At 43.8% G+C, this 21,815-nt stretch overlaps 1 protein-coding gene across 1 annotated transcript; it reads right to left on the bottom strand.

Annotated features, from left to right (window-relative positions):
• Positions 1 to 6,257: 6,257 nt before the first annotated feature.
• On the bottom strand, positions 6,258 to 6,713 carry LOC109752800 (uncharacterized). Its single transcript, XM_020311704.1, has one exon. It carries the CDS (start codon positions 6,711 to 6,713, stop codon positions 6,258 to 6,260), a length of 456 nt encoding a protein of 151 aa, XP_020167293.1.
• Between the last annotated feature and the right edge of the window lie 15,102 nt (positions 6,714 to 21,815).

Below are 21,815 nucleotides of genomic sequence, written 5' to 3'. Positions count from 1 at the left end.
ATTGTGCTCACCAGGGGACGCTTCCTTGAAGTCTCTTTATCCCTAAAATTCTAGAATATTCCAAAACTGACAAAAAAAATATTTTTGCGGATTTTTCAGAGTCCGTTTACTTACGGTATCACGTACCTCCTTATTTTGATGATTCTGGAGTGTTCCGAAAGGACTCTCTTATGTATTCTTCCGGTGTCAACGTTTGGACAATATTGCTTTCAATATTAATAGGCGTACCTGAGATATAGTGCTTTATATGTTGCCCGTTGACAACCTTCGGGTTAGTGCCTTCGAAATTATTTATTTTGATGGCTCCAGACCGGTAGACCTCCTCGATGACATATGGGCCTTCCCATTTCGAGAGGAGCTTTCCTGCAAAGAATCTAAAATGAGAGTTGTACAAAAGGACATATTCTCCAACTTTAAACTCACGCTTTTGGATTCTTTTGTCATGCCATCTTTTAACTTTCTCTTTGAATAATTTGGCATTTTCATAAGCCTGGGTCCTCCATTCATCTAAAGAGCTAATATCAAATAACCTCTTTTCACCGGCAAGTTTGAAATCATAGTTGAGTTCTTTAACTGCTCAATATGCTTTATGTTCCAACTCAAGAGGTAAATGACAAGCTTTTCCATAAACCATTTTATAAGGAGACATACCCATAGGATTTTTATAAGCTGTTCTATAAGCCCAAAGTGCATCATCTAATTTCTTAGACCAATTCTTCCTGGACCTATTGACAGTCTTTTGCAAAATTAATTTTATTTCTCTATTGCTAAGCTCAACTTGACCACTAGACTGAGGATGATAAGGTGATGCAATCCTATGGTTAACATCATACTTAGAAAGCATCCTACGGAAAGCACCATGAATAAAGTGTGAACCACCATCAGTCATTAAGTATCTAGGGACTCCAAACCTTGGGAAAATAACTTCCTTAAGCATTTTAATAGAGGTGTTGTGATCAGCACTACTAGTTGGAATAGCTTCTACCCATTTAGTAACATAATCAACAGCAACCAAAATATGCGTATACCCATTAAAGGAAGGAAAAGGTCTCATGTAATCAAATCCCCAAAAATCAAATGGTTCAACAGCAAGTGAATAATTCATAGGCATTTCTTGACGCTTACCGATATTACCTATTCTTTGGCATTCATCACAAGATGAGACATACTTATGAGCATCTATAAAGAGAGTAGGCTAATAAAATCCAGATTGCAATACCTTGTGAGCGGTTCTATCTCTAGCATGATGCCCTCCATATGGTTCAGAGTGACATTTCCATAGGAACTGTCCCTGCTCATGCTCAGGTACACAATGTCTAATAATACCATCTACCCCTTCTTTATAAAGATGCGGGTCATTCCAAAAGTAATGTCTTAAATCATAGAAGAATTTTTTCTTTTGTTGGTAAGTAAAGCTAGGTGGTAAATATTTAGCAACAATGTAATTAGCATAGTCAGCATACCAAGGAGTACTATTAGCAACATTTATTGTAGCTAACTGCTCATCAGGAAAACTATCATTAGTAGGAAGTGGGTCAACAAGCACTTTTTCAAGCCTAGACAAGTTATCAGCTACTGGATTCTCAGCTCCTTTTCTATCAATAATATGCAAATCAAATTCTTGTAACAAGAGAACCCAACGAATAAGTCTAGGTTTAGCATCTTTATTTTCCATAAGATATTTAATAGCAGCATGGTCTGTGTGAACAGTTATTTTGGAATCAACAATATAAGGTCTAAACTTATCATAAGCAAACACCACTGCTAAGAATTCTTTTTCAGTTGTAGCATAATTTCTTTGAGCACTGTCTAGAGTTTTACTAGCATAATGAATAACATTCAATTTCTTATCAACTCTTTGTCCTAGAACAACACCAACAGCATAATCACTAGCATCACACATAATTTCAAAAGGCAAGTTCCAATCAGGTGGTTGAACAATAGGTGCAGAAATTAAAGCTTTCTTGAGTGATTCAAAGGCTTCTAAACAATCATCATCAAAAACAAAAGGGACATCCTTTTGCAATAAATTAGTGAGAGGCCTAGAAATTTTAGAGAAGTCCTTGATAAATCTCCTATAGAAACCAGCATGACCTAGGAAACTACAAATACCTTTAATGTCCTTAGGACATGGCATTTTCTCAATCGCATCAACCTTAGCTTGGTCCACTTCAATACCTTTTTCAGAAATTTTATGAACCAATACAATGCCTTCATTAACCATAGAGTGGCACTTCTCCCAATTCAAGACAAGATTTGTTTTTTCACATCTCTGCAAAACTCGATCAAGATTGCTTAAACAATCATCAAAAGACTTCCCATAAATAGAGAAGTCAAACATGAAAACCTCAACAATCTTTTCACAAAAGTCAAAGAATATAGCCATCATGCATCTTTGAAAGGTAGCAGGTGCATTACATAAACGAAAAGGCATATGTCTATAAGCATAAGTTCCAAAAGGACAAGTAAAAGTAGTCTTTTCTTGATCAGGTTGAGATACAGGTATTTATGCAAAGCCAGAATATCCATCAAGGAAGCAAAAGTGTGTGTGCTTAGATAATCTTTCAAGCATTTGATCAATAAAAGGCAAAGGGTAATGATCTTTTCTAGTAGCTTTTTTTAATTTTCTGAAATCAATTACCATTCTATACCCTGTAACAATTCTTTGTGGAATAAGTTCATTCTTATCATTAGGAACAATAGTAATACCTCCTTTCTTCAGGACACAATGAACAGGACATACCCATCTACTATCAGCTATAGGATAGATTATACATGCTTCCAGAAGTTTTAATATTTCCGTTCTTACCACTTCTTTCATCTTCGGATTTAACCGACGTTGGTGATCAACAATTGGTTTAGCATCAGGTTCCATATTAATTTTGTGTTGACATAGAGTGGGACTAATGCCCTTTAAATCATCAAGAGTATATCCAATAGCAGCTCGGTGCTTCCTTCGAACTTTCAATAATCTTTCTTCTTCATGTTCTGAAAGGTTAGCACTGATAATAACAGGATATATTTTCTTTTCATCCAGATAAGCATATTTCAGATTGTCTGGCAATTGTTTTAATTCAAACACAGGATCACCCTTAGGTGGAGGAGGACCTCCTAGAGTTTCAATAGGCAAATTGTGTTTAAGCAGAGGACGTTGTTCAAAGAAAATATTATCTATTTCATTTCTTTCATGCATATGTAAATCATTTTCATGGTCTAGCAAGTATTGTTCTAAAGGATCAGTAGGTGGCACAACAATAGAATCAAGACCAATCAATTCATCCTTACTAGGCAACTCTTTTTCATGATGGTTTCTACTAAAATTGGAAAAAATAAACTCATGAGACTCATCACCAAAGCTAACACCCACAATTTGTTTCTAGCAATCTATCCTAGCATTAACTGTGTTCAAGAAAGGTCTGCCAAAGATAATGGAACAAAATTCATCTTGTGGGGAACCAAGAACAAGAAAATCAGTAGGGTATTTTACTTTCCCACACAAGACTTCAACATCTCTAATAATCCCAACTGGTGATATAGTGTCTCTATTTGCAAGTTTAATAGTAACATCTATGTCTTCTATCTCAATAGGTGCTATGTCTTCCCTAATTTCTTGATATAACTTACGAGGAATAGCACTCACACTAGCACCCAGGTCACATAAACCATGATAAAAGTGATCTCCTATTTTTAACTGAGATGACAGGTAGGCCAACTACTGTTCTATTTTTACCCCTTTTTCAGGTTTGGCAATTCTAGCAGCTTCTTCACAAAAGTAGATATCATGCCCATCCACATCTTCTTCTAAGAGATCTTTAACCATAGCAATATTAGGTTCAACTCTAATTTGTTCATCTGGTTTAGGTGTTCTAACATAGCTTTTTTAACCACAGTTGAAACTTTAGCATGCTCCTTTATCCTAACAGGAAAAGGTGGTTTCTCAATATAAGCAGTAGGAACAACTGGATCAACATTATAGAGTATAGTTTCTTCTTTAACTGGTACTGGTTCTTTAATTTCATCTTTAATAGGTGGGTGATATTTAAGCCACTTCTCTTTAGGGAGTTCAAAATGAGTAGCAAATGATTCACAGAAGGAGGCTACTATCTCAGAGTCAAGTCCATATTTAGTGCTAAACTTTTGAAAAGCATCGGTATCCATAAAATATTTAACACAATCATACTTAAGCTTTATACCTGACTCTTTACCTTCGTCGAGTTCCCAATCTTCTGAATTGCGTTTAATTCTTTCTAAGAGATCCCACCGGAATTCAGTAGTTTTCTTCATAAAAGAACCAGCACAAGAAGTATCCAGCATGGTTCGATCATACGAGAAAGCCAAGCATAAAAATTCTGAATAATAATTTCTCTTGAGAGCTCATGATTGGGGCGTGAATATAACATTGACTTAAGCCTCCCCCAAGCTAGAGGATACTTTCTCCTTCACGAGGCCAAAAATTATATATATAATTCCGATCACGATGAACTAGATGCATAGGATAAATTTTTTGGTGAAACTCCAATTTTAAACGATTTCAATTCCATGATCCAACATCATCGCATAGCCTATACCATGCCAATGCTTTTCCGTTCAAAGATAAAGGGAAAACCATTTTCATAACTTCATCTCTGGGTAAACCTGCAAGCTTGAACAATCCACAAATTTGTTCCACATGTATCAAGTGCATATCAGGATGTTCTGTTCCATCTCCTGCATAAGGATTAGCTAGCAGTTGTTCTATCATACACGAAGGAATTTCATATTCAATATTTTCAGTAGGTGCAGTAGGTTGAAGGGCAATTAATTGTGGTTCCGGACGAGGTGAAGATACCCTGAACAAACCCCTCAAAGGATTGTTTTCCATAGTGACAAGTGACAATAAATTTCAGCACACTATATAAATGTTTCCTTACCGAATTCCACTTACCAAAGGCGCTTCACTCCCAGGCAACGGCGCCAGAAAATAGCCTTGATGACCCACAAGTATATGGGGTCAATTGTAGCTCTTTTTGATAAGTAAGAGTGTCAAACCCAACGAGGAGCAGAAGGAAATGACAAGTAGTTTTCAGTAAGGTAATGTCTGCAAGTGCTGAAACTGTAAGTAGCGAGTAGTTTGATAGCAAGATAATTTGTAACGAGCAAGTAACGATAATTGTAACAAGTATGCAGCAAGGTAGCCCAATCCTTTTGAGGCAAAGGACTGGCCAAAACGGTCTCCTATAATAAGCAAAGCGTACTTGAGGGTACACGGGAATTTCATCTAGTCACTTTCATCATGTTGGTTTGATTTGTGTTTGCTACTATGATAATTTGATATGTGGGTGGACCGGTGCTTAGGTGCTGTTCTTACTTGAACAAACCTCCTACTTATGATTAACCCTCCCGCAAGCATCCGCAACTACGAGAAAAGTATTAAGGATAAATCCTAACCATAGCATTAAACTCTAGGATCCAATCGGTCCCTTACGGAATAATGCATAAACTGAGGTTTAAGTTTCTGTCACTCTCGCAACCCACCATCTATTTACTACTCCACAATGCATTCCCTTAGGCCCAAATATGGTGAAGTGTCATGTAGTCGATGTTCACAAGACACCACTAAGGGAATCACAACATACATACTATCAAAATATCGAACACATATCAAGTTCACATGATTACTTGCAACATGATTTATCCCATGACCTCAAGAACAAAAGTAACTACTCACAACTCATCAACATGCTCATGATCAAAGGGGTATTAATTTTTTTTAGAACAAAGACGCCAGATGCGTTCGGCTTTAAATTAATAAAGCCCACAACAGGCAGCGTAGCACAACACCAAGTCTTAAGACATCACCACAAGCCGTTCCGGCCTACGCAAAAGGATCACCAAAATAGTTCAAGCGCGACTTAACAAACCACTAGTGGATTACAGGGCATAGCCCGTACAGAGCGCGCAGGCTCGTCAAGCACCAAAAGGGACCACAGTCAGAACCATAGTCAAGGCTCCCTAGCCATCACATACACTTGCATCAGACGTTGTTGGGCGGCCTTGATCAGCTCAGCATCCCTGCGCCTCCGCAACGGACTCCACTACTGCAAGAGGAGGTTGCATTTGAAGATAATGTTAGCCGGATGCATAGGGAAGCAACCCTCAATAGTGAATTTGTTCCTAGTTAACCACATAGCCCAGAGTAGTGCCCCTACACAACTCCACATAATCCGTTTAGCACGACCGTGGATCGCATCTAGAAGGTGGGTAAGCTCCACAGCCGATCAAGGATCCCATTGGACACCAGTCGCGGTCCGGACCGCTCTCCATGCAAACCTTGCAAGAGGGCGGTTGAAGAACACATGGTTGGCATCTGGAGCCCTGCACAGCACGCACGGCCCGGTGGTCGGTCCGTTGCGTTTGGCCACATTTAAGGAGGTGGGCAGCTTATCACGGAACAATTGCCACATGAAGAGTTTGATCTTCAGGGGCAGCCGTGCTATCCACAACCCTGCAATCGCAAGTTGCGCCGTCCCTCGACACAACTTGCGATATAAGGAGTTAACCGTAAACTTTCCGGAGCTGGTGAGCGCCCAGCTCACTGTGTCCGGTTCGTCCGCAAGGTTGATTGGGCCGATGAGCTGCAACAGAGCTGCGAGACTAGTCTGCTCTTGCCCATTGAGTTCCCGTTTAAAGTAAATCGTTGGTGGTGTCGACGCGAACGCCTCCGCCACCGTCATTGCTGGGTCCACAGCTATCTCGTACAAATCGCGGAATTCAGCCCATAGAGGTTGGGCCCCTATCCAAAGATCGGTCCAAAAGTGGGTCGAGCGGCCATTCCCAATGGCAAATTACGCCCCCATGGCAAATAGGGGTATTAATATGCATTATGGATCTGAACATATAATCTTCCACCAAATAGACCATACATTAATCAACTACAAGATGTAATCAACACTACTAGTCACCCCCTAGCAACAATCTATAGTTCCGGCAACAAGATTGAATACAAGAGATGAACTAGGGTTTGAGATGAGATGGTGCTGGTGAAGATGTTGATGGAGATTGCCCTCCCTAAGATGGGAGAGTTGTTGGTGATGATGATGACGATGATTTCCCCCTCCGGGAGGGAAGTTCCCCCGGCAGAATCGCTCCACCGGAGGGCAAAAGTGCTCCTGCCCAAGTTCCGCCTCGAGGCGGCGGCGCTCCATCCCAAAAGTATTATTCTGATTTATTCTAGGTCAAAAGCACTTATATACCAGAAGATGGGCACCAGAGGTGGGCCGAGGAGGGCACAATACACCAAGGCGCGCTAGGGGGCCTGGCGTGCCCAGGTGGGTTGTGCCCACCTGGTGGCCCCCCTCTGGTAGTTATTGGCTCCAATATTCCTTAAATATTCCATAAAAAATCTCCGTGAAGTTTCAGCTCATTTGGAGTTGTGCAGAATATAGCCTGGCGTAGCTTTTTCAGGTCTAGATTTCCAGCTGCCAGAATTCTCCCTCTTGGTGTGTACCTTGCAAATTATGAGAGAGATGGCATTAGAATTACTCCAAAAAGCATTACTATAGATAAAAAACATTGTAAATAACAATAGGAAAACATGATGCAAAATGGACGTATCACTCCTCAATGGTGACCTCCGGGTTCGCCGAGATGCCGGTGTCGTCCAACCCGGCCTCTTCATCCGCGTGAAGGAAATATGCCCTAGAGGCAATAATAAAGTTGTTATTTATATTTCCTTATATCATGTTAACTGTTTATTATTCATGCTAGAATTGTATTAACCGGAAACTTAGTACATGTGTGAATACATAGACAAACAGAGTGTCACTAGTATGCCTCCACTTGACTAGCTCGTTAATGAAAGATGGTTAAGTTTCCTAACCATAGACATGTGTTGTCATTTGATGAACGGGATCACATCATTAGAGAATGATGGGATTGACATGACCCATCCGTTAGCTTAGCACTATGATCGTTTAGTTTATTGCTATTCCTTTCTTCATGACTTATACATGTTCCTATGACTATGAGATTATGCAACTCCCGAATACCAGAGGAACACTTAGTGTGCTATCAAACGTCACAATGTAACTGGGTGATTATAAAGATGCTCTACAGGTGTCTCCGACGGTGTTTGTTGGGTTGGCATAGATCGAGATTAGGATTTGTCACTCCGTGTTTCGAAGAGGTATCTCTGGGCCCTCTCGGTAATGCACATCACTATAAGCCTTGCAAGCAATGTGACTATGAGTTAGTTGCAGGATGATGCATTACGGAACGAGTAAAGAAACTTGTCGGTAACGAGATTGAACTACGTATTGGGATACCGACGATCAAATCTCGGGCAAGTAACATACCGATGACAAAGGGAACAACGTATATTGTTATGCGGTTTGACCGATAAAGATCTTCGTAGAATATGTAGGAACCAATATGAGCATCCAGGTTCCGCTATTGGTTATTGACCGGAGATGAGTCTCGGTCATGTCTACATAGTTCTCGAACCCGTAAGGTCCGCACGCTTAACGTTCGATGACGATCGGTATTATGAGTTTATGTGTTTTGATGTACCGAAGGTTGTTTGGAGTCCAGGATGTGATCACCGACATGACGAGGAGTCTCAAAATGGTCGAGACATGAAGATTAATATATTGGAAGGCTATGTTTGGACACCGGAAAGGTTCCGAGTGGTTCGGGCATTTTTCCGGAGTACCGGGGGGTTACCGGAACCCCACGGGGAGTTAATGGGCCTTAATGGGCCATGGTGGAAGAGAGGAGGAGGCGGCCAAGGTGGGGGTGCGCCCCCCCCAAGCCCAATCTGAATTGGGAGGGGGGCCGGCCCCCCTTTCCTTCTCTCCCTCTCCCTCTTCCTTCTTCTCCTACTCCAACTAGGGAAGGGGGAAACCTACTCCTACTGGGAGTAGGACTCCCCCCCTTGGGAGTGCCATAGGAGGCCAGCCCTCCCCCTCCTCCACTCCTTTATATACGGGGGAGGGGGGAACCCCATAGACACAAGTTGATTGTTTAGCCGTGTGCGGTGCCCCCCTCCACAGATTTCCACCTCGGTCATATCGTTGCAGTGCTTAGGCGAAGCCCTGCGTCAGTAGCTTCATCAACACCACCATCACACCGTCGTGCTGACGAAACTCTCCCTCGACCTCAGCTCGATCTAGAGTTCGTGGGATGTCACCGGGCTGAATGTGTGCAGATCGCGGAGGTGCTGTACGTTCGGTGCTAGGATCGGTCGGATCGTGAAGACGTACGACTACATCAATCGCGTTTTAATAACGCTTCCACTTTCGGTCTATGACGCTACGTAGACACACTCTCCCCTCTCGTTGCTATGCATCTCCTAGATAGATCTTGCGTGATCGTAGGAAATTTTTTGAAATACTGCGTTACCCAACAGTGGCATCCGAGCCAGGTCTATGCGTAGATGTTATATGCATGAGTAGAACACAAAGAGTTGTGGGCGATAATAGTCATACTGCTTACCAGCATGCCATACTTTTATTCGGCAGTATTGTTGGATGAAGCGGCCCAGACCGACATTACGCGTACACTTACGCGAGACTGGTTCTACCGACGTGCTTCGCACACAGGTGGCTAGTGGGTGTCTGTTTCTCCAGCTTTAGTTGAATCGAGTGTGGCTACGCCCGGTCCTTGTTGAATGTTAAAACAACACACTTGACGAAAAATCATTGTGGTTTTTGATGCGTAGGTAAGAACGGTTCTTGCTAAGCCCGTAGCAGCCACGTAAAACTTGCAACAACAAAGTAGAGGACGTCTAACTTGTTTTGCAGGGCATGTTGTGATGTGATATGGTCAAGACGTGATGATATATAAATTGTTGTATGAGATGATCATATTTTGTAATAGTTATCGGCAACTGGCAAGAGCCATATGGTTGTCGCTTTAGTGTATGAAATGCAATCGCCATGTAATTGCTTTTCTTTATCACTAAGCGGTAGCGATAGTCATAGAAGCAATAGTTGGCGAGACGACAACGATGCTTTGATGGAGATCAAGGTGTCAAGCCGGTGACGATGGTGATCATGACGGTGCTTTGGAGATGGAGCTCAAAGGCACAAGATGATGATGGCCATATAATATCACTTATATTGATTGCATGTGATGTTTATCCTTTATGCATCTTAGTTTGCTTAGTTTGACGGTAGCATTATAAGATGATCTCTCACTAAATTTCAAGGCATAAGTGTTCTCCCTGAGTATGCACCGTTGCTACAGTTCGTCGTGCCGAGACACCACGTGATGATCGGGTGTGATAAGCTCTACGTTCACACATGATACGTCTCCAACGTATCTATAATTTTTGATTGCTCCATGCTATTATATATTCTGTTTTGGATGTTTAATGGGCTTATTTATACAATTTTATATTATTTTTGGGACTAACCTATTAACCCAAGGCCCAGTGCAAATTGTTGTTTTTTTTGCCTATTTTAGTGTTTCGCAGAAAAGGAATATCAAACGGAGTCCAAACGGAATGAAACCTTCGGGAGCGTGATTTTTGGAACAAACGTGATCTAGGGGACTTGGAGTGGATGTCAACCAACCAACGAGGAGGCCACGAGGCAGGGGCGCACCTACCCCCCCCCCCCTGGGCGCGCCCTCCACCCTCATGGGCCCCTTGTGGCTCCACCGACCTACTTCTTCCTCCTATATATACCTACGTACCCCCAAACCATCGAGGAGCACCATGAAAACCTAATTCCACCGCCGCAACCTTCTGTACCCGTGAGATCCATCTTGGGGCCTTTTCTGGCGCTCTGCCGGAGGGGGCATCGATCACGGAGGGCTTCTACATGAACACCATAGCCTCTCCGATGATGTGTGAGTAGTTTACCATAGACCTTCGGGTCCACAGTTATTAGCTAGATGGCTTCTTCTCTCTCTTTGGATCTCAATACAAAGTTCTCCTTGATTTTCTTGGAGATCTATTTGATGTAACTCTTTTTGCAGTGTGTTTGTCGAGATCCGATGAATTGTGGGTTTATGATCAAGATTATCTATGAACAATATTTGAATCTTCTCTGGATTCTTTTATGTATGATTGGTTATATTTGCAAGTCTCTTCGAATTATCAGTTTCGTTTGGCCTACTAGATTGATCTTTCTTGCAATGGGAGAAGTGCTTAGCTTTGGGTTCAATCATGCGGTGCTCGATTCCAGTGACAGTAGGGGAAACGACGCTTATTGTATTGTTGCCATCGAGGATAAAAAGATGGGGTTTATATCATATTGCATGAGTTTATCCCTCTACATCATGTCATCTTACCTAATGCATTACTCTGTTCTTATGAACATAATACTCTAGATGCATGCTGGATAGCGGTCGATGTGTGGAGTAATAGTAGTTGATGCAGGCAGGAGTCGGTCTACTTGTCGCGGACGTGATGCCTATATACATGATCATGCCTAGATATTCTCATAATTATGCACTTTTCTATCAATTGCTCGACAGTAATTTGTTCACCCACCGTAATACTTATGCTATCTTGAGAGAAGCCACTAGTGAAACCTATGACCCCCAGGTCTATCCTCCATCATATTAATCTCCCGTCAACTAGCTATTTCTGTTGCCGTTTATTTTGCAATCTTTACTTTTAATCTTTATCATAAAAATACCAAAAATATTATCTTATCATCTCTATCAGATCTCACTTTTGCAAGTGGCCGTGAAGGGATTGACAACCCCTTTATCGCGTTGGTTGCAAGGTTCTTATTTGTTTGTGTAGGTACGAGGGACTTGCGTGTGGCCTCCAACTGGATTGATACCTTGGTTCTCAAAAACTGAGGGAAATACTTACGCTACTTTGCTGCATCACCCTTTCCTCTTCAAGGGAAAACCAACGCAGTGCTCAAGAGGTAGCAACATACAATGGGTGCAAACTAGTTTTGCACACGCAGAATACTCAGGTTAAACTTGACGAGCCTAGCATATGCAGATATGGCCTCGGAACACTGAGACCGAAAGGTCGAGCGTGAATCATATAGTAGATATGATCAACATAGTGATGTTCACCATTGAAAACTACTCCATCTCACGTGATGATCAGACATGGTTTAGTTGATATGGATCACGTGATCACTTAGATGATTAGAGGGATGTCTATCTAAGTGTGAGTTCTTAAGTAATATGATTAATTGAACGTTAATTTATCATGAACTTAGTACCTGATAGTATTTTGCATGTCTATGTTGTTGTAGATAAATGGCCCGTGCTACTGTTCCATTGAATTTTAATGCATTCTTAGAGAAAGCTAAGTTGAAAGATGATGGTAACCACTACACGGACTGGGTCCGTAACTTGAGGATTATTCTCATTGCTGCACAGAAGAATTATGTCCTGGAAGCACCGCTAAGTGCCACTGCTGCAGATGCTACTGATGACGTTAAGAATGTCTGGCAGAGTAAAGCTGATGACTACTCGATAGTTCAGTGTGTCATGCTTTACGGCTTAGAACCGGGACTTCAACGACGTTTTGAACGTCATGGAGCATATGAGATGTTCCAGGAGTTGAAGTTAATATTTCAAGCAAATGCCCGGATTGAGAGATATGAAATCTCCAATAAGTTCTATAGCTGCAAGATGGAGGAGAATAGTTCTGTCGGTGAACATATACTCAGAATGTCTGGTTTCCACAACCACTTGACTCAATTGGGAGTTAATCTTCTTGATGATAGTGTCATTGACAGAGTTCTTCAATCACTGCCACCAAGCTACAAAATCTTCGTGATGAACTATAATATGCAAGGGATGGATAAGACAATTCCCGAGCTCTTCGCAATGCTAAAAGCTGCGGAGGTAGAAATCAAGAAGGAGCATCAAGTGTTGATGGTCAACAAGACCACCAGTTTCAAGAAGAAGGGCAAAGGGAAGAAGGGGAACTTCAAGAAGAATGGCAAGCAAGTTGCTTCTCAAGTGAAGAAGCCCAAGTCTGGACCTAAGCCTGAGACTGAGTGCTTCTACTGCAAAGGGACTGGTCACTGGAAGCGGAACTGCCCCAAGTATTTAGCGGATAAGAAGGATGGCAAAGTGAAAGGTATATTTGATATACATGTTATTGATGTCTACTTAACTAATGCTCGCAGTAGCGCCTGGGTATTTGATACTGGTTCTGTTGCTCATATTTGCAACTCGAAACAGGGGCTACGGATTAAGCGAAGATTGGCTAAGGACGAGGTGATGATGCGCGTGGGAAATGGTTCCAAAGTTGATGTGATCGCAGTCGGCACGCTACCTCTACATCTACCTTCGGGATTAGTTTAGACCTGAATAATTGGTATTTGGCGCCAGCGTTAAGCATGAACATTATATCTGGATCTTGTTTGATGCGAGAGGGTTATTCATTTAAATCAGAGAATAATGGTTGTTCTATTTATATGAGTAATATCTTTTATGGTCATGCACTCCTAATGAGTGGTCTATTTTTGTTGAATCTCGATAGTAGTGATACACATATTCATAGTATTGAAACCAAAAGATATAAGTTTAATAATGATAGTGCAAATTATTTGTGGCACTTCCATTTAGGTCATATTGGTGTAAAGCGCATGAAGAAACTCCATGTTGATGGGCTTTTGGAATCACTTGATTATGAATCACTTGATACTTGCGAACCATGCCTCATGGGCAAGATGACTAAGACTCCGTCCTCCGAAACAATAGAGCGAGCAACAAACTTGTTGGAAATAATACATACTGATGTATGCAGTCCGATGAGTGTTGATGCTCGCGGCGGGTATCGTTATTTTCTGACCTTCATAGATGATTTGAGCATATATGGGTATATCTACTTCATGAAACATAAGTCTGGAACATTTGCAAAGTTCAAAGAATTTCAGAGTGAAGTAGAAAATCATCGTAACAAGAAAATAAAGTTTCTACGATCTGATCATGGAGGAGAATATTTGAGTTACGAGTTTGGTCTTCATTTGAAACAATGTGGAATAGTTTCGCAACTCATGCCACCTGGAACACCACAGCGTAATGGTGTGTCCGAACGTCGTAACCGCACTTTATTAGATATGGTGCGATCTATGATGTCTCTTACTAATTTACCGCTATTGTTTTCGGGTTATGCTTTAGAGACAGCTGCATTCAGGTTAAATAGGGCACCATCTAAATCCGTTGAGACGACACCTTATGAACTGTGGTTTGGCAAGAAACCCAAGTTGTCGTTTCTGAAAGTTTGGGGCTGCGATTCTTATGTGAAAAAGCTTCAACCTGATAAGCTCGAACCCAAATCGGAGAAATGTGTCTTCATAGGATACCCAAAGGAGACTGTTGGGTACACCTTCTATCACAGATCCGAAGGCAAGATATTCGTTGCCAAGAATGGATCCTTTCTAGAGAAGGAGTTTCTCTTGAAAGAAGTGAGTGGGAGGAAAGTGGAACTTGATGAGGTAATTGTACCTTCTCCCGAATTGGAAAGTAGTTCATCACAGAAATCAGTTCCAGTGATTCCTACACCAATTAGTGAGGACGCTAATGATAGTGATCATGAAACTTCAGTTCAAGTTACTACTGAACCTCGTAGGTCAACCAGAGTAAGATTCGCACCAGAGTGGTACGGTAATCATGTTCTGGACGTCATGTTACTAGACCATAACAAACCTACGAACTATGAGGAAACGATGATGAGCCCAGATTCCGCAAAATGGCCTGAGGCCATGAAATCTGAGATGGGATCCATCTATGAGAACAAAGTGTGGACTTTGGTTGACTTGCCCGATGATCGGCAAGCCATCAAGAATAAATGGATCTTAAAGAAGAAGACTGCCGCTGACAGTAATGTTACTATCTACAAAGCTCAACTTGTTGCGAAAGGTTTTCGACAAGTTCAAGGAGTTGACTACGATGAGACTTTCTCACCCGTAGCGATGCTTAAGTCTATTCGAACCATGTTAGCAATTGCCGCATTTTATGATTATGAAATTTGGCAAATGGACGTCAAAACTGCATTCCTGAATGGATTTCTGGAAGAAGAGTTGTATATGATACAACCAGAAGGTTTTGTCGATCCAAAGGATGCTAACAAAGTGTGCAATCTCCAGTGATCCATTTATGGACTGGTGCAAGCCTCTCGGAGTTGGAATAAATGTTTTGATAGTGTGATCAAAGCATATGGTGTTATACAGACTTTTGGAGAAGCCTGTATTTACAAGAAAGTGAGTGGGAGCTCTGTAGCATTTCTAATATTATATGTGGATGACATATTGTTGATTGGAAATTATATAGAATTTCTGGATAGCATAAAAGGATGCTTGAATCAAAGTTTTTCAATGAAAGACCTCGGTGAAGCTGCTTATATATTGGGCATCAAGATCTATAGAGATAGATCAAGACGCTTAATTGGACTTTCACAAAGCACATACCATGATAAGATTTTGAAGAAGTTCAAAATGGACCAGTCAAAGAAAGGGTTCTTGCCTGTGTTACAAGGTGTCAAGTTGAGTGAGACTCAATGCCCGACCACTGCAGAAGATAGAGAGAAAATGAAAGTTATTCCCTATGCTTCAGCAATAGGTTCTATCATGTATGCAATGTTGTGTACCAGACCTGATGTGTGCCTTGCTATAAGTATAGTAGGGAGGTACCAAAGTAATCCATGAGTGGATCACTGGACAGCGGTCAAGAACATCCTGAAATACCTGAAAAGGACTAAGGATATGTTTCTCGTTTATGGAGGTGACAAAGAGCTCGTCGTAAAAGGTTACGTCGATGCAAGCTTTGACACTGATCCGGAAACTCTAAGTCTCAAGCCGGATACGTGTTTATATTGAACGGTGGAGCTGTCAGTTGGTGCAGTTCTAAGCAGAGCGTCGTGGCGGGATCTACGTGTGAAGCGGAATACATAGCTGCTGTTGGGGAACGTAGTAATTTCAAAAAGTTTCCTACGCACATGCAAGATCATGGTGATGCATAGCAACGAGAGGGGAGAGTGTGTCCACGTACCCTCGTAGACCGAAAGCGGAAGCGTTAGCACAACGCGGTTGATGTAGTCGTACGTCTTCACGATCCGACCGATCAAGTACCAAACGCACGGCACCTCCGAGTTCAGCACACATTCAACTCGATGATGTCCCTCAAACTCCGATCCAGCCGAGCTTTGAGGGAGAGTTCCGTCGGCACGACGGCATGGTGACGATGATGACGTTCTACCGACGTAGGGCTTCGCCTAAGCACCGCTACGATATGACCGAGGTGGATTATGGTGGAGGGGGGCACCGCACACGGCTAAGAGATCCAAGGGATCAATTGTTGTGTCTCTAGGGGGTGCCTCCCTCCCCGTATATAAAGGAGTGGAGGAGGGGGAGGGGCCGGCCACCCTTGGCGCGCCTCATGAGGAGTCCTACTCCCACCGGGAGTAGGACTCCCCCCCTTCCATGTTGGAGTATGTGACGCCCGGATAATTAAGCTACAGTAATCCCTCGTTAACGATGCCACGTCACCCCGTTACTGTTGATAAACTCTCGATGGTTCAGAACCGAAACAAATTCAAAATTTAAATAAAAGCAAACAACAAAAGTTTTCAGATGTTAAAACTAAAATGTTCGGATCGTGACAAATATTGCGTAGGTAGTTATGGTGAAGAAACAACATTTTTATAAAAAGTTTAAATGCACTTAAATGATTAAAACAGTAGGTAAAACTATTAAATAAATGCCTTTGATATTTTATAAAATCATAAACTATTTTATCTTGAGGTAAAACTTTTTAGGGTAGTGGGTTGTTTTGGAACACTAATTTGGAGCTATTGTCATGTTTTACTGAACTAAGAATAAAGTGTAACTAAAATAAAACAGAAAAGGAAAAAGAACTAAAACTAAAACAAACAAACAAAAAAGAAAAAGAAAAACAACTGCCCCCCCCCCCCTGACTGGGCCTTGGCCCAGTTGGCCGTGTGGCCGAGCGGCCTGCCGGCCCAACCCCCCCGCGCCCCTGGCCTACTAGGCCCCCCACCAGTAAACCCTAGCCGTAACCCCCCACTTCCCCACTCCCTCGTCTCCCTCCTGGCGCCGCCCCCCCCCCCTCCTGCACGCACGCGACACACACACACCATCGCCGCCACCCTGGGCTCTGGAGCACCCGCGCTCGAGCCCCGCACCATCCGGCGACCCGGCGGCCGTGGATGAGCCGCCCGCCGGCGACGACCTCCACCACCTCGCCTCCCCGCGTCGGCCTCGACAACCCCGGCCCGAGCCACCACCCATGGCCCCATCACCGGACCGCCGCCGCCCGGAGCTGACCTCGCCTGATGCTGCCCCGCCGTCGCCGCGTCCCCGTCCTCCTCCCCGCCAGACTGCGTCCGCCTCCCCGACACGGCGACAACGCCTCGTCCCCATCCTCCTCCACAACGGTCGCCCCCGAGCCTCGCCGCCCCGCTTCTCTCCAACGCTGGTGAGGCCACCTCCGGCCTCCAGTCCCTTCTCCCTTCCCCGCGCCGTACCCGCCCGCTGCCCGCCTCGCATCGCCCCACCGCGCCTGTTCCGGTAGCTGCCCGTGCCGTCGCGGATGTCGACTCCGCCGTCGACGCCGGCCAAGTCCGGCCGCCCCGCGACCACCGGTCGACGTGGTCGACCCCTAGCTACCCATCGGTCCCCTTCGCGCATCGAACCGACGCCCGTAGCGCAAGCCCCGGCGGGTTCCCGCGTTGCTGCCGTCGCCGGCGCACTGTAACTCCTCGCCGGCGTTAACCACGATGACGTGGACGTCATTAACCCCCCTAACCAAATCCCTAACAGCCACTGACATCGGACCCCACAGTCCTAATTAATCTCATTGGTTTTGTTTAAAAGTCTGTTAAACAAATCACTCAATGACACTCGGGCCCCACTGGGCCCTTTGACCAGTCAAACTACTGACTAGGACTAGCCCAGTCAATGGTAGGTGGGACCCCGTGGCCCACTTTGACCAGTCAACAGGGACCAGTCAACTGCTGACTGAGCAGTCAACTGGGACCCACTATCATCCTCACATACAAATAGCTGGGTACACTCTCTGTGTACCCGTAGCAATTTAACATTTAATTGCGAATTAAAACAATTTAGAAAATGTTTTAAAACTTTAAATATTAAAAATAAATAATAAAAATAATAAATTAAATTAATAAAAATAAATAATTAAAATAATAATAATAATTAATTAATTAAGATAATTAATTAACTTAATTAATCCTGTTAAGTTAAACTAATTAAACTTAATTAACCTAATAACTAGTTAACCTAATTAATCACTGTTAATTAGCTAAACAGTCCCTGACAGGTGGGACCCATCTGTCAGGTTGACCAGGTCAACGGTCAATGTTGACTGCTGATGTCAGCATGACATCATGCTGATGTCATAAATCCTAATTTCGAATTAAATTAAATAATTAATTAAATTCCAGAAATTAATAAAATCTTTAGAAAATCATATCTTTTAATCCGTAACTCGGATTAAAATATTTTCAACATGAAAGTTGCTCAGAATGACGAGACGAATCCGAATACGTAGCCCGTTCATCCACCACACCTCCCTAACCTATCGAACACGCAACTTTCCCCCTCCGTTTCATCTGTCCGAAAATGCGAAACATCGGGAATACTTTCCCGGATGTTCCCCCCCTTCGCCGGTACCACCTACTGCCGCGTTAGGGCACACCTAGTACCGCTCATTGTCATGTCACGCATCGTCATGCTTATGTTTGCATTGTATTTACTGTTTCTTCCCCCCTCTTCTCTCCGGGAGGCTACGAGACCGACACTACTGCTGCCCAGTTCGACTACGGAGTTGACGATCCCTCCTACTTGCCAGAGCAATCAGGCAAGCCCCCCCCCCCTTGATCACCAGATATCGCCTATTCTTCTCTATACTGCTTGCATTAGAGTAGTGTAGCATGTTACTGCTTTCCGTTAATCCTATCCTGATGCATAGCCTGTCTTTGTTACTACAATTGTTACCCTTACCTGCTATCCTACTGCTTAGTATAGGATGCTAGTGTTCCATCAGTGGCCCTACACTCTTGTCCGTCTACCATGCTATACTACTGGGCCGTGATCACTTTGGGAGGTGATCACGGGTATATACTATATACATTATATACATGACACATGTGGTGACTAAAGTCGGGTCGGCTCGTTGAGTACCCGCAAGTGATTCTGATGAGGGGGCTGAAAGGACAGGTGGCTCCATCCCGGTAGAGGTGGGCCTGGGTTCCTGACGGCCCCCGACTGTTACTTTATGGCGGAGCGACAGGGCAGGTTGAGACCACCTAGGAGAGAGGTGGGCCTGGCCCTGGTCGGCGTTCGCGGATACACAACACGCTTAACGAGTTCTTGGTATTTGATCTGAGTCTGGCCATTTGGTCTATACGCACTAACCATCTACGTGGGAGTAGTTATGGGTATCCCGACGTCGTGGTATCAGCCGAAGCTCTTTTGACGTCAGCGACTGAGTGGCGCGCGCCACATTGGACCGTAAGCTCGCGCTTGTATTAAGGGGGCTAGGTCTGCTTCTGGCCGCGTACGCAACGTGCAGGTGTGCATAGGGCGATGGGCCCAGACCCTTGCGCGCATAGGTTTAGACCGGCGTGCTGACCTCTCTGTTGAGCCTAGGTGGGGCTGCGACGTGTTGATCTTACGAGGCCGGGCATGACCCAGAAAAGTGTGTCCGGCCAAATGGGATCGAGCGTGTTGGGTTATGTGGTGCACCCCTGCAGGGAAGTTTATCTATTCGAATAGCCGTGTCCCTCGGTAAAAGGACGACCCGGAGTTGTACCTTGACCTTATGACAACTAGAACTGGATACTGAATAAAATACACCCTTCGAAGTGCCAGATACAACCCGGTGATCGCTCTCTAACAGGGCGACGAGGAGGGGATCGCCGGGTAGGATTATGCTATGCGATGCTACTTGGAGGACTTCAATCTACTCTCTTCTACATGCTGCAAGATGGAGGCTGCCAGAAGCGTAGTCTTCGACAGGATTAGCTATCCCCCTCTTATTCTGACATTCTGCAGTTCAGTCCACTGATATGGCCCTTTACACATATACCCATGCATATGTAGTGTAGCTCCTTGCTTGCGAGTACTTTGGATGAGTACTCACGGTTGCTTTTCTCCCTCTTTTCCCCTTTCTATACCTGATTGTCACAACCAGATGCTGGAGTCCAGGAGCTAGAGATCCCGAGGATGATGCTACATGGAGTTCGGCTTCGAGGAGTAGTTAGGAGGTCCCAGGCAGGAGGCCTTGCCTTTTCGATCGTTGCTACTTTTGTGCTAGCCTTCTTAAGGCAAACTTGTTTAACTTATGTCTGTACTCAGATATTGTTGCTTCCGCTGACTCGACTGTGATCGAGCACTTGTATTCGAGCCCTCGAGGCCCCTGGCTTGTATTATGATGCTTGTATGACTTATTTATGTTTTAGAGTTGTGCTGTGATATCTTCCCGTGAGTCCCTGATCTTGATCGTACACATTTGCGTGCATGATTAGTGTACGGTCAAATCGGGGGCGTCACAGAGTAGGAGAGGAGAGGGAAGGAGAGAGAGGGGGAAAGGAAAGGGGGCGCCGCCCCTCTCCTTGTCCAATTCGGACTTTGGGGGAGGGGCGCGCGGCTGCCCCTTGGCCGCCTCTCCTCTTCCACCACTTGGGCCCATGAGGCCCAATAACCTCCGGGGGGTTCCGGTAACCCCCCGGCACTCCGGTATATATCTGATAACCCCCGGAACCATTCCGGTGTCCGAATATAGTCGTCCAATATATCTATCTTCATGTCTCGACCATTTCGAGACTCCTCATCATGTCCATGATCACATCCGGGACTCTGAACTACCTTCGGTACATCAAAACACGTAAACTCATAATATAACCATCATCGAACTTTAAGCGTGCGGACCCTACGGGTTCGAGAACTATGTAGACATGACCGAGACACGTCTCCGGTCAATAACCAATAGCAGAACCTGGATGCTCATATTGGCTCCCACATATTCTACGACGATCTTTATCGGTCAAACCGCATAGCAACATACGTTGTTCCCTTTGTCATCGGTATGTTACTTGTCCGAGATTCGATCGTCGATATCTTAATACATAGTTCAATCTCGTTACCGGCAAGTCTCTTTACTCGTTCCGTAATACATCATCCGCAACTAACACTTTAGTTGCAATGCTTGCAAGGCTTAAGTGATGTGCATTACCGAGTGGGCCCAGAGATACCTCTCCGACAATCGGAGTGACAAATCATATTCTTGAAATACGCCAAACCAACAAGTACCTTCGGAGGCACCTGTAGAGCACCTTTATAATCACCCAGTTACGTTGTGACGTTTGGTAGCACACAAAGTGTTCCTTCGGTAAACAGGAGTTGCATAATCTCGTAGTCATAGGAACATGTATAAGTCATGAAGAAAGCAATAGCAACATATTAAACGATCAAGTGCTAAGCTAACGGAATGGGTCAAGTCAATCACATCATTCTCCTAATGATGTGATCCCGTTAATCAAATGACAACTCATGTATATGGTTAGGAAACATAACCATCTTCGATTAACGAGCTAGTCAAGTAGATGCATACTAGTGACACTCTGTTTGTCTATGTATTCACACATGTATTACGTTTCCGGTTAATACAATTCTAGCATGAATAATAAACATTTATCATGATATAAGGAAATAAATAATAACTTTATTATTGCCTCTAGGGCATATTTCCTTCAGTCTCCCACTTGCACTAGAGTCAATAATCTAGATTACACAGTAATGATTCTAACACCCATAGAGTCTTGGTGCTCATCATGTTTTTCTCGTGGAAGAGGCTTAGTCAACGGG

Source organism: Aegilops tauschii, chromosome 1 (genome assembly GCF_002575655.3).
Source record: "Aegilops tauschii subsp. strangulata cultivar AL8/78 chromosome 1, Aet v6.0, whole genome shotgun sequence".
NCBI classification, from domain to species: domain Eukaryota; kingdom Viridiplantae; phylum Streptophyta; class Magnoliopsida; order Poales; family Poaceae; genus Aegilops; species Aegilops tauschii.
This window is presented reverse-complemented; position numbering and strand designations above follow the sequence as displayed.